The 12639-nt window shown below is 35.2% G+C and overlaps 1 protein-coding gene across 3 annotated transcripts in view; it reads left to right on the top strand.

Annotated features, from left to right (window-relative positions):
• Positions 1–12639, top strand: part of ANO2 (anoctamin 2) — a 167655-nt gene that overhangs the window by 33227 nt on the left and 121789 nt on the right. For all 3 annotated transcript variants that reach the window (XM_065665066.1, XM_065665065.1, XM_065665067.1), the window contains exons 4-9: positions 1597–1695; positions 4844–4995; positions 6244–6298; positions 7195–7243; positions 10257–10312; positions 10566–10607. In XM_065665066.1, coding sequence (XP_065521138.1) covers positions 1597–1695; positions 4844–4995; positions 6244–6298; positions 7195–7243; positions 10257–10312; positions 10566–10607 — 453 coding nt within the window. The remainder of the gene's footprint in view (positions 1–1596; positions 1696–4843; positions 4996–6243; positions 6299–7194; positions 7244–10256; positions 10313–10565; positions 10608–12639) is intronic.

Raw genomic sequence — 12639 nt, 5'->3', positions numbered from 1 at the left:
AATCAGAAAGGATTATGAAGCATTCAGCAAATGTGTGTTTGGTGTTTGCATGAAGTTGTAAGCATGTATACACTTTGAAAACATTAAATACTGGTTCTAAAATGCTGATGCCAAGGTAATATGATACAGCTATAGGAGAGGAGAGCCTTTTTTGGGTAAATGTGCTACAACAGTCTTTTATATTTAGACATACATTTAGACTGTGACTCTTGTGTAAAAATTTTCTTAAAGCTTTTGAGAAAGATAATTTTCTTGGAGTCAGTTTCCAGCAGAAGATGCTAAGTTTCCGTATGGCGTATGTTCCCAGCTTTTTAGTTATGCTGCTGGTTGATTGAAAATAATTTATAGTGACATCAAGCTCTGTTTATTAGCATTGTTTCTCTAGGCATGTACAACTTTTTGTACATAGGCAGCTACTCACAGGTGAGGCAGTTGAGTTTTGTATTTAAGCCCAACATGTAACCCAGCTATGTTTCTCATCAAGTTGAACACTTCACTTCAGTTTTCTTGTCTTACTTCTAAATTTCAGGATATATGAGGAGGATATAGGAGGGAATAAAAAAGGTTCATGCTCCCCTGAAGCGAGGGGACTGTCCTGATCCTTACGCATATATAGGAGGGAAAATGCAAAGTGACAATATGCCCTAGCACTATAGCCCAGCATGCACACAGCTACACAAAGATCATTAATCTTAGCATTAATGAAGCCTTTAAAGTTTTCCCTTCTCCACTTCCATGTCTTTCACAAAATATGTCCTCATATCCGCTTTCTAATCTCCATCCCAAATTTTATTCCATTCATTTCCACAGTATGCATTCCTCTGTATAATTTACAGATATAACTTCTGTGCATTGAGGAAAATTCTGTATCAACATGCCTGTGTTTAATTTTCATAGTTTTGTCAGGGGTGCTGCTTTCAGATCTTAGAGTGCCTTTTTGTAGCTCGGATGTGCTACCAAGGCAGAACCTTCTCAGCAGTGCAGATCCCAGCAATCTGGCTGTATGAAGCTCTTTTGTGTAGTCATCTGCCTCTGCACAGGATAGCCAGTTATTTACATAAACATTAGGCTTGTGTCTCTCTGCAGAAGTTAAATTTGAATGTTTTGTTTAGGGCTGTTACTCCAACTGTGGATATTTAGGGCACTAAATGTTGGGCCTGTTCCCCTGTGAGGAGCTACTAATCTGATGGAGTGTCCAGGACATAGTCAGGCAAAACTAAAAATGGGAGCCTAAAGCAAAGTCCACCCAGAGATGAAGAAGCTCGCGAATTAAGTCAGATTACTTACAAAATTTCTGAGTGTGGAAGCAGTAGCATGGGGGTTTCTGGTTCACATGATTGCAAAATCTGAAATTGTAGACTTCTGTCTTCATGGTTCATACACATCTAAACTTCAGGCAGCATATTAGTTGATTTTAGAGCATTACAAGATTCAGCTTTTAAAGAAAAAGTCACTTTTAAGCCCAGATGTAACAGCAGTTGGTTATTCACTGTGATTGTCTACTATTGCCTGACTTGGAGTTGACATCATGAAACCTTTTTACTGTATTCCGTTCAATAATATTGAAATACATTGTTTCACTATTTAATGTTTTAGAATAAGAGCCAAGGATTGAGTTTTGTCCGTATACATGCACCCTGGCAAGTACTTACTCGAGAAGCGGAACTCCTTAAAATAAAAATGCCGACTAAAAAGGTAATTGTCTTCTATTTTCTATCAGCTAGTTGTATGACTAGAGGAGGGGGGATCAGATTGATAGTTACATGTACAGAAACCCATGGACTTACTTTATTCCTAAATCAGAGCAAATGAATCGTCAGGCTTATTCTATCACATTATTAATGACTTTGAGATTATTTAGTATACAGAATCGTATTTGAGATTTTCAAAGGGGTTTTCAAAGGCCTCAGAAGCAGCTGGCTGATAGCCTGTGTTCAGAAGAGTGATGACAGAGGTGAGTTTTAGGGAAGGCTTTGAAAGCTGAGCAGGCAGTAGCTAATCGGATTTTTGTCAACACACCTCAAAGGTGAGGTGCAGTATTGGAGATATTATACTAGCTGGTCATTACCTTAAGATTTCTCTAAATTCTCAGGATGCCAGAAGAGTCTGTTTTGGTTGTACCACCGACTTTGTGAATTCGGACTTGCCTAATATCATTAAAACTTTGGCTCACTATCTTCTTTACAATCTTTACAGTCCACTTTCAGCAATGTTGCTGGCAAGCATTGTAAATTCTCAGTACCAGATCTCAACATTCATGGCTCTGAAATGATTTAGCATATTGCCTAAGAACTTCCATTGAAGTCAATGGAATTGCCTTGTGCTTTCCAGTAGAGATAGTGATCAATTGTGCAACTGAGCACTTACATCACAGCATTGTCATTAGACTTTAAGGACAGACTAATTTTATTTTCTTCTACAGGGTTGTTTGGTTTTCATTTAGGATTATTGTTTTGTTTTTTTTTTTTTCATAGCCCAGCACCATCTTCAGTGTTATTCACATGTCCTGGTGTTACAATCTGTAACTGTTAGAACCGTAGCTAATTCAGTCTTGGATACTTTTACTGTATTATGTTTGCATCGCAGGAAAAAAAACAAAAAACAACAACCCACAAACCAAAATCTGGTTACTTTTCGTCAGTCTTTGAAAATGAACATGTTTTGGTATGTTTTGGACAGCTACAGTACCTCTGTTCTTTCTGGCATATTAATGGCTGTTTAGGCCCTTTCCAGAAATGGACCTATATATTCAACTTCATTCTTTTATCCCTTCCCACCTTCATTTCCTTTGCTCATTCTTAGTGCCTGCTCATTTCTCCGTCCTTCCCTCTTGGGAATTTTCCACTCCTAGCTTTTTACAGACATACTGAAGCAAATTTTACACTATTTGAATTGTTAAATATTGACATTCTATTCTGAACTAAGGTCTGTCCTGGAGCTGATAGTCTTCAATGACTGCCCTAGTCATTCATGAACAGTTCCGCATTCCATTTTATCCTCTGTATGGAAAAAAAAAAGTAATGTATATCATAAGACCCTAATGACAAAGAATCATTTGGTGTAAAAGACATCTAAAAATATTGACAAATTATTTCATTTAACCACTATACATTATTTATAGCATCCTCTCCTTTGAAGCAACAAATTTCAATGAATGTATCAGGTCTGTGCACGTTTTATGTTGAATGAGGTTGCCTTATAGCAGACATTTATTGAGTAGTATGATAAATATTCTAAGAGTAAATGAACATGCAGTCATTGATTAGGGAGTTATGAAAACAGCATTTAGGTTTGTACTTTTAATTTATTTTGGTATGTAGGGGAAGACAAAACTGAAATATGTCTACCATCAAGGAAAACAGATCTCAATTTTCCTGAAAATCCACCCTAGGATTATAAATTGTTTTCTATAACTTAAAAGCAATATGGCAATTTTAAATAGAAGATTGTTGACGGCTCTTGTTGACTACATTATTTTTCTATGATCTCAACTGCAGAAATAGAGCACTACCAGAAAGGAAGCACTACCAGAAAGAAAGCATGACAGGAAAATTATGTTCATGTCTGACATTTTTTTTTTTTTTGCAATTAAGGACAGTTGAAAGGGGAATTTCCTGTGAATAAAATAATAATCCGTTCTGAAAAACTGAAATTTTATATTTTGGGGATTTGGCAATACAAACTGAAATATTCAGCCAGTAACCACTACAAAGAAAATTCCATTTTTGTTTAGAAAGACAAAACATTGTTTTCAAGACGTATTAGGTATTTTGTGTGATGCTATTTTTATCTATTCAAACACTCAGTGAAACCATAAACAAAGCATTTCCAGTGGAAAGTATTCATCCACCTCTAAACATGAGGAATTAGTTGCAAAAACTTTTTTTTTTTTTTTACCTAAATGTTCAGTCTTAAATCATCTTTCAGGACAAATGCATTCTGAGAAGAGGTATTCTTTGAGCAATTTTGTCAATATGATTACTTCTGGGTATGAAAATACAGTTATTTTTGAGGAGTGAGAATGGGCCATACTCAAATATGAGTATGAGAAACAACCAGGACCAACTGGAAGCACTGGTCCATTCTCAGAGCTATAGTGTCTTAATGAGACTTGGTGGAATGAGTCCCATGACTGGAGTGATGAGATGAAGGACTATAGGTTCTTCAGGAGGAAAAGGCAGGGGACGCAAGGTGGAGGTGATGTACTGTGTGTGTAAGCGAGAAGTCTGACTGTAGAGCCCATGCAGTTAGGGATGATACGATTAAGACACTCTGGGTGAGGGGATTAGGGGGCTAGAAAACAAACCAGTTGTTGTGGGTGTCTACTAGTGATTGCACAGGCAGGATGATTATTTTAGTGTGTAGAAGACAAAATGAAATATGTCTGCCATCAGAGAAACAAGATCTCAATTTTCCTGCAAATTCATCCTAAGATGAATTATTCTATAGGCAATTAGGAGAAAATTTCTGATCAGTTAGCCTGTTAGGGTTTACCAGTTAGAGTAAACACCCGTCTTGCATTGACTGATCCCTCTATTCCCAGTTACAAAGTCAAAATAATTGCTTTGCCTTTTGGCATCTCTTTTCAGCTCCTAATTTAGTTAGTAAGGATGTTTCTTGTATTAACAATTTGTCACTGAGTTTTCTTCTGGAACTAGCTTGTGAAGGACAAGAACTTTTTGGAATTGAAACCCATATGGATTCAGGTGCTTTCTTTTATATGGGACTGTATGTTCAGAGAAGATGCTTATTTGAATTACAGATTTAAATGTGTATAGCAAATTCTATCTTTTTTTTTAATGAATTTTTGGACATGCTAATGTACAATATTTTATTTATTCAGATGTATGAAATCACAGAAGAAGGGGGAATACTCAAGAAGTTTAATGAAATATGGTGCAAATTGACTGAACCTCTGCAACCCCAGGTCCCACAACAAGGAAATACCAACATGAAAAGCCTGTTTTACCCATTTTCCAGAGAGAAATTATATCTGTGAGTATTTTAAATTGTGATGAGCAATGAAGAGAGCTATAACTTATCATTTTGGTGTTGTCATTTTTTTCTACCAGTATTTCAATCAACATACAGAAATTTATTGAGTATTTCTGGAAATCCTGAGGAAATATCCAAGTTGCCAGATTATTCCTGGATAATATTTCCAAGTGATAAAAGCATATGTCTGCATAAAATTAAATTTATTGAATGCCAAATAGATCTAAAGTAAATGTACATGCATCAGCACGTAATTCAGTTTCAATGGGTTAGCAGAAATCTAAGTTGCAGAGACTTTCTGCCAGTGTTTTAGTTCCTTCTGCTGAATAACAGAAATGCAACAAATAAAATATTTATGTTTTTAACTTAAACTGTAAAAATCTTACCATCAAAATCCTGATTATTTGGTTAAGAATATTACTGCCTTGAACGGAAAAAAGAAAGAGCTAGTAGAAATCTGATAATAATTTTCCTCTTTGTAGATTTATTATAGTAATTGAAACTTGGCTAATAATATGAAGGTAAGAAATTCTTGACACCTGGCCTTTCACTCAGAATAATACTTCTGGGCCCAGTTTGACATGAAACACTCCTTTTCTCCCCATGGGTGTCTGCTTGTTTTTATGTCTGATAAATAAAATTTTGTAAGAAATCTAATGAACCACCATATAATTTATTGTCCTCTCTGACAATTTTAATTAATACTGAATACAAGTCAAACTGATTAAGGGGAATAAACTGAAGCTAATTCCACATATGATGATTTTAAAATTTAAGGGAATGCATAATTCCAATGAAATGGTTATTTGAAAGCAAGTAAAATGCTGACTGGTTAGTCACCTGAAAAAAAGTAATGACATCTGCATTAGGCTAGTTGAAACCTAATAACTTAACCTTAGAATGTTAGAGTGTGGAGGGTGTGTTATAAGGAAAAGATTAAAAGGTCATATTGTGTAAACAATATACAAGCTCTCCTTACACAAAAGGCATTTTACGTTCGTTTGTTAATATTTTTGCATTTCTATGCCCACCATCATTGCAATCCAGGGAGAACTCTGAATGACTAGGCCTTAAATAGCACAGTCTATTATGCTGTACTATTTCATTTATATTTCTTTTAAACATCTGTTTTTCTTACTTGCTGTGGTTTCTAAATGAATTCTAAATCACAATCTTATATGTCATCTTTAGGTCTTATTACCACATCTGAAAAAGTAAATTTATTATTTTTCTCTCTCAATGCGTTAGGTATAACATTAAAGACAAAGACACATTTTTCGACAACGCTACCCGCAGCCGAATAGTAAGTAGAAGAAAGTTACATATCATTCATTTTTGGTGCTGAATGGGATTTACTTTAATAGCGAGTATTGATAAATACTTCACTAATTTCATCAGTTTATGCATTTCTCTGTACCTGCAAAACACCAGGCAGTAAGAAGTACATAAAAATGCCCTTCTGAAGCTGCCCAGTGGTCTAGGAGTAGGAGGTGCTCTGTAGAGAACGCTGCTACTGACTCCATTCCATTGTCCAGAGGTTTTACTAAACCCTGCTTCCTAATCTTTAATTGGATTTTATTCCATAAAAGGACCTCCTCTGGATCTATACTAAGTTCCCAACTCCAGCAGTCTTTGGTGAGAAACCTTGTATCATGTTTCTAAGATCCAGCAGGCTGGAGAGCCATGATTTCCTTTTGCATAAGCAATGCCAACTTCTGCATAAGCAATGCCAACAAGAAGAACATGCTATCTATCTTCATCCGTACTGACTTGAGTTTCATAGATACAGCATACTCACAGATCACTTTATGAGTGTCTTGATGTTATACTTCCAACTGTGAAAGATAGATGTTTTTTTTTTTTTACAAAGTCAGATATTATAATTTTTTTTCAGTGTAAAATTCTCTTTTTACCTGAATTCCTTATGTTTTGCATAGTATTTTAAGGATGTGACAAAGCAGGATTTATGCTACAAATATTAGGGGAGTAATCTGCTATTAAGCCTTGCCATAGCGTTGTCAAGTGTTATCTTGCAGCCTCAAGTCATGTATTTATATGAGTGAAATGGATGATTTAAACATATACTCAAATGAACTCCACAGAAGCTTCTTACTTTAAAGTTTTGTTTTCTTGCTACTGCCATGATGAAAATAACGATAAAAGGTGATTTATGTGTTATATCACTGTTCTTTTGTACAGGTACGTGAAATTTTGAAGCGCACATCCTCAAAGTCAAGAAACAGCATGGGTAAGAAGGAGGGAAGATAATTATACATGCTGTTTTGAAAGGAATTGTTTAGGTATCTCACAGAATATTTATTTTTCTAGCAGAGCACAGAAGTATGCTGGAACATTTTCACAAAAAAAGCATAGAGATTGAAACAAATGCTTTTTATGAAGACTAAATTCAAACTTTCTCTACCATGGTTGGGATAGGACATGGTAATGGGAGCTTGCTTTTCATTTCTACAGGTGCAGGATCTGGCACGTAACTTGCACTTCATGAGTTGTTATAAAATTTGATTTGATTATTATGTGATCTGCTTTTGAAAATTCAGATGTCAACTATAATATGTGGTATTATTTCTTCCAGAAGCAGATTTTTCTTGTCATTTCAATAATAACACATCTTTTCAGGTTATTTTTATCACTGCTGCCTTAAAAAAATTATCCATGAACTGCGTGGTGAAATATATGACTTGACTATGACTGTATTGAAGATTTTGAGTGATACTTTTGGGGTAACCCTGAAATATGTGGAATATTTGTTTTCTTGAGGTTCAGAACACATGCAGCTGCCCTTATTCTCTCTTCTTTACCTTTTTACTTTCATCCACTGTGATGGATGGCATGTATCTCCCTGGTGGCAAAGAAATGATAGTACGCCTTGTCTGGCATGTTATCTGGAAGTCGTTTTGTGAGCTTGACCTCTTATGCGCAGCTCACAATGTCCTAGGGTAATGTATGTGAAAAGAATAGCATTCAGTAAAAACCTGAAAAGATGGTTGAGAAAATGTCAGGCATTCTTAATTTCTAAACCATTATTCAGCTGGTGTTTTCCTATGTTGTGTTTTTCTATGTTTTGATCTTCTCAAAGGCTCTGGTGGAGCAGTAGAGGGGAATGCTCCTTTATGTCCAGAGAACCCTTTTTGTGACTGGAGAGACTATGCTTTCTTTGAGAGCTGTGGAGCCTGTGCAAGTAGATGTCTCTGTGTGTAGGATTTTAGAGACAAGGTATTGTAAGGGTTATAAAACAAGAAGCTTGAAGTGCAGCAGGGACAGTAAGCCTGTTGGTGTGAAAGACAGCCACCAGAGTTGACACTTTCCCAAGGGATCCAGAGAGAATGTGTTGAGCCCGTTGAATCTCTTAAGACTTTGTAAGTTGTTGGGCTGAGAGAAAGCTTGAAAGAGGCAATCCATCCTACAAGGACACAGTAGGAAGGGAAAGAGCACTTTGCCAATGGGGTTGTTTTTGCCTCTTCAAATATTTTCTATATTAATATGTTGTTCTCGTTTATAGTGTAATAAAAGCCATCATTAGAGCATTAGTAGTGATTTTTCATGCTTTTTTGACACTAAGGTGAAAATACAGGCTGATCCACTTCAAGCTCTAGTCAGCTCAAGATTCCATTTGACATGAAGCAAATATTTCAACCTTCCTGTCCTTGTCATCTTTCTGTCTCATAGTCAAAACATGATTATGCGTCATGTTTGATATAAATTCACTAATTATTTTGGACTTCTGAGATTCTCCCCAAAAAGTCCTGTTCTTCATATGTTGCTTAGGTTTTCTGTCTCACTGGTCTTAAGACTTAAAACTAGTCATCATAAGTGGTTCAAAAGATGTCTTTAAGCTTTTTTTGTTTGTTTGTTTGGATTTTTTTTAAGATCCATTGATTATTTTGCACAGGAAGTGGGACAGTGATATTGGAAATACAGCAGTCTTTGATTTCCAAAAACATATGATTCATAGCATAATAGGAGGAAAATAACAACACTTCAAACATTTCCTCATTGATTTTTACACCTGTGTAAGGCTGAATCTGATTCAACTTCCATGACATTATACAAGGAAAGCATATTTTCTTCTAGCAAATCTCTGAACCACTGTAAACTTTCCAAACATGGAATTCTTTCAGTAGAAGTCTTGACATTATACAAACATGAAGATTTCCCAGTTCTATTAATGCATGTATTGGTAAGTTTTTTCTCTTAGTACTGAGGAAGAAATTTGTTGGCAATGCCTATCTAGCATCTCTGACCAAAGTTTTTTTCTAAAACGTTTCAGAATGATGGTTGTGTAATTTGACTGTGGATTTTTTTCATCCCTAAAGACAAGCTAGCTAGGTACTTTTTACTGGGAATTGAAAACAATACTTTTTACTGGGCATTGAAAGTCTGGAATAAACTACTAATCTTAGCTTTAATTGTCATCTTATGGAACTTATCTGTTTTCACCTGCAGAGACTGAAGACGGAATGGCTGTAAGATTCGTAGATAGAGAAAGCCAATAGTGATCTTGCGTATGTCTGTACACGCTGTAGTAGTTACCTTGGGGATTCAGTTGTTTAAGCGCTGGAAGTAAGCAGTCAATGAATAGTGCCATGTCTCTGTATCTTCCTGTACCTTTCACCAGACTTCCTGTTTGCAATCTTTAGGATTCAGCAGTCTGTCCTTGTGCATCCAGGATTTCAGCATAACTGTTGACTTGGTGAGCACAAACTGATTTAGCTCCTACAAACAGGAGTTGTTTCAAACCCAGAAGGACGGCCTTATGTGTTGATTTGAGTAAGGGTAGGAAACCGGGTACCTTGGTTCAGTGAAAGTAAGACCTGATCTAATAATAGTCAATAGAAAATAAAAGTTTCTTCAATCACAAATTTCTTTACAAAAGTGGGTTTTTGTTCATTTTTTGGGGGTGTGTCAGTGGGGATCCATGGTTCTGATCGTTGTCAGTCTTCAAGAAGGACTTCCCAGATGCTTTCCTCCTCGGCCACATGCCTCTTTGCTATCAAGATGATAAAGGGGTCAAAACAGTCTTTGTAAAATACCAATTCAGTCAAGAAAAAGCACTATATGGAAATGACCCTTTGAAAACAATTTTTCCATAGTCAGGTTTGCATATGCTCATCTTGACATGATTTTGCCTGTTTCAGTAATCAAGCTCAGTTCCCTTTGTAATGTCATTAAATGAAATCTGTAATATTTTTTTCTGTTTACCTGTGCCTAGCTGTTGACCATATTAATTTATTTTCTTTCAGGTATTGGCACATTAATAGCAAACAATGTTTATGACGCAGCATACCCACTTCATGATGTACGTATATACTGTTAAAAATCTAGTTCTCTGATAGTATTACTCAATATTATGGAGAGATCAATGTTTATTGTCTGTGACAACAATAATATATTCCAAATGTGTGATTTTAATATTAAATCTCTTACATTTAAGTACTTATTTCAAGTTGTGACCTGAAAGTAAAATCAAAAATATAGGACAAGCTGAGCAATCTTTTATTGAATTTGATCTGTCTTTACATCATTTATTAAAGCATTTTCTTTCTATATAGGGTGAATATGAAGGCCAAAATGATTGCATGAATGAAAGAAAGGTAAAATATAGTGAAAAATTAATTTCATATTAGATTTAATTTGACAAACATGAATTAATCTCCTAAATGTTATTAAAGTATTAACTAGTGTTCAATCAAGTAGCTGTTTTTACAGATGCATATATTTTTGCCATGCTTATTTTCCTGTATTTCTGTGTGTAAAAGATATGTTGCAAGACTTTTTATAAAGTCTTCTTATGAAGTACTTCAGTGAGTTTAATTTGATATTTACATCTTGAAATGCTTCAGGTTTCCCTCCACATGCATAGACAAGATTTTTCAGTATCAGGAAGCAAAAGTTGTTAAATAACTTAGATGGTTATTTTCTTTCCATAACCAGATGGTACTATAGAACAATGGTTACTAGATTAAACGGTGGTTGTATTTTTCATTTGATTGTGCATTCAATTAAATTACATGCAATGTCTATAAAATCTGCTTTCAATTATTTTGCATGTAAAAAGTTTCTAGCTATCAAAAGACTTTTGGAAATATATCACCCACCAACACTCTCCACAAGAGAAATGGATGCATAATCAAAGACTATGTAAAGTCAGACTGGTTTTATTACATATGCTTACTATTAGAAATGAGCAAAAAACATTTAATTACTGTAGTCTGTTAAGATCCATTCCATATTGTTCTCTAATGCTTGCTCTTTCTCTTCTTTTCCCTTGATATACGAATGGTAGGAAATGAAGAGGGAAAAGTGGGAATAGGAAGAGGTGGGGAGTAGAAAACAACAAAGAAAATGTTTGGATGCCTAAAATATTTACTATAACAGAAATTAAATTGCATATATTCTTGGTGACCTGTAAGTTATTCCATACATGTTTTTAACTCAGCAGTATTATATGTTGGTATGTGCCAACCAAGTTGGTATGCTTGAAGGAGAGGTAAGAAAATGTCATTAATCTGGCAAAACACAGTGCATCTCTCAAGAGTGTAATTGCTGCAAATGATGTTTATGTGAACATTTGAAATGAAGACTGAGTTCGTAGGTCATACAAATGAATTCGATTTCTCCAGTGCTGGGTTAGTAAAAACATGAAAGCATATCTTTGTAGTTTTGGTAAATGGTGTTAACATTCTGCCACTAGATGTCTTCGTGTGCTGCATACAATTTAATTTGGTATATGAAACTTGTAAGCAAAAGGGACAAAGCTGGGAAAAAAACCCCTTATAAAGAAACTTGTATATTTATGTCTGTTACTTTGAATGGTTTGTTAATAAAGAAATTGTCTGCACTTGCAGAATTTTCTCTAAGTGATAATAGCGATACAGTAATGGACTCTGAAAATCAGCTACATAGTTTACTGACTTATAAGGTTAGCAAATTTGAAGAGAAGAAAGGTAAATGACCATTAGTCAATGGAGGAAGATTGAGTGCTGTGGAATATGGTGGAAGAGGGCCTAAATGGACTAGTGTCTGGAAAAATATTCACCCTACTAGTTGTGCGTTGTGCTGCCTTCTTTTTATTCTGCCTATTAGGCTCAGTTATGAAGTGTTAAGTATTAAAAACATAAAAGCCTCTTTCCAGAAATACATCATTGATTATTCACATATGTCTCTGCTGCCTAGCCATTGAATATGCTGTAGTATTTCTATGCATAACATCATCTGTTTTCTATCCGAATCTAATAGTCTCAGTGTTTAATTTCCTGAAAAGACCAGATCAAGTTTAAAGGAAAGGGGGGAATTTTTGAACTTTTTTTTTTTTTTTACTTTGCCCATTTTTATTTTGTCCATTTTAACTTATCTGTATCTTCCATTTTAATTGTCAGTTGCATAAGACTGAAAGATTATGTACTGAGCTCATCTAGGGTGCTTATGCCAATAAGGCAGCACAAGTAATTCAGATTTATGTACCAATTCATAATATAAAAGGTTAATCCTTATTAACCCTCTTTAGGATTTCCTTGGAAAAAATGCACAGTGAAACAATACTTTTGTCACATCCTATGAGAATTAGAAATCTGCAATCAACGAAATCCACTCTTTTCCTAAGACTGTTGATTGGAGTAAAGGAAT

This window comes from Lathamus discolor, chromosome 1 (assembly GCF_037157495.1).
Source record: "Lathamus discolor isolate bLatDis1 chromosome 1, bLatDis1.hap1, whole genome shotgun sequence".
Lineage (NCBI taxonomy): Eukaryota > Metazoa > Chordata > Aves > Psittaciformes > Psittacidae > Lathamus > Lathamus discolor.
This window is presented reverse-complemented; position numbering and strand designations above follow the sequence as displayed.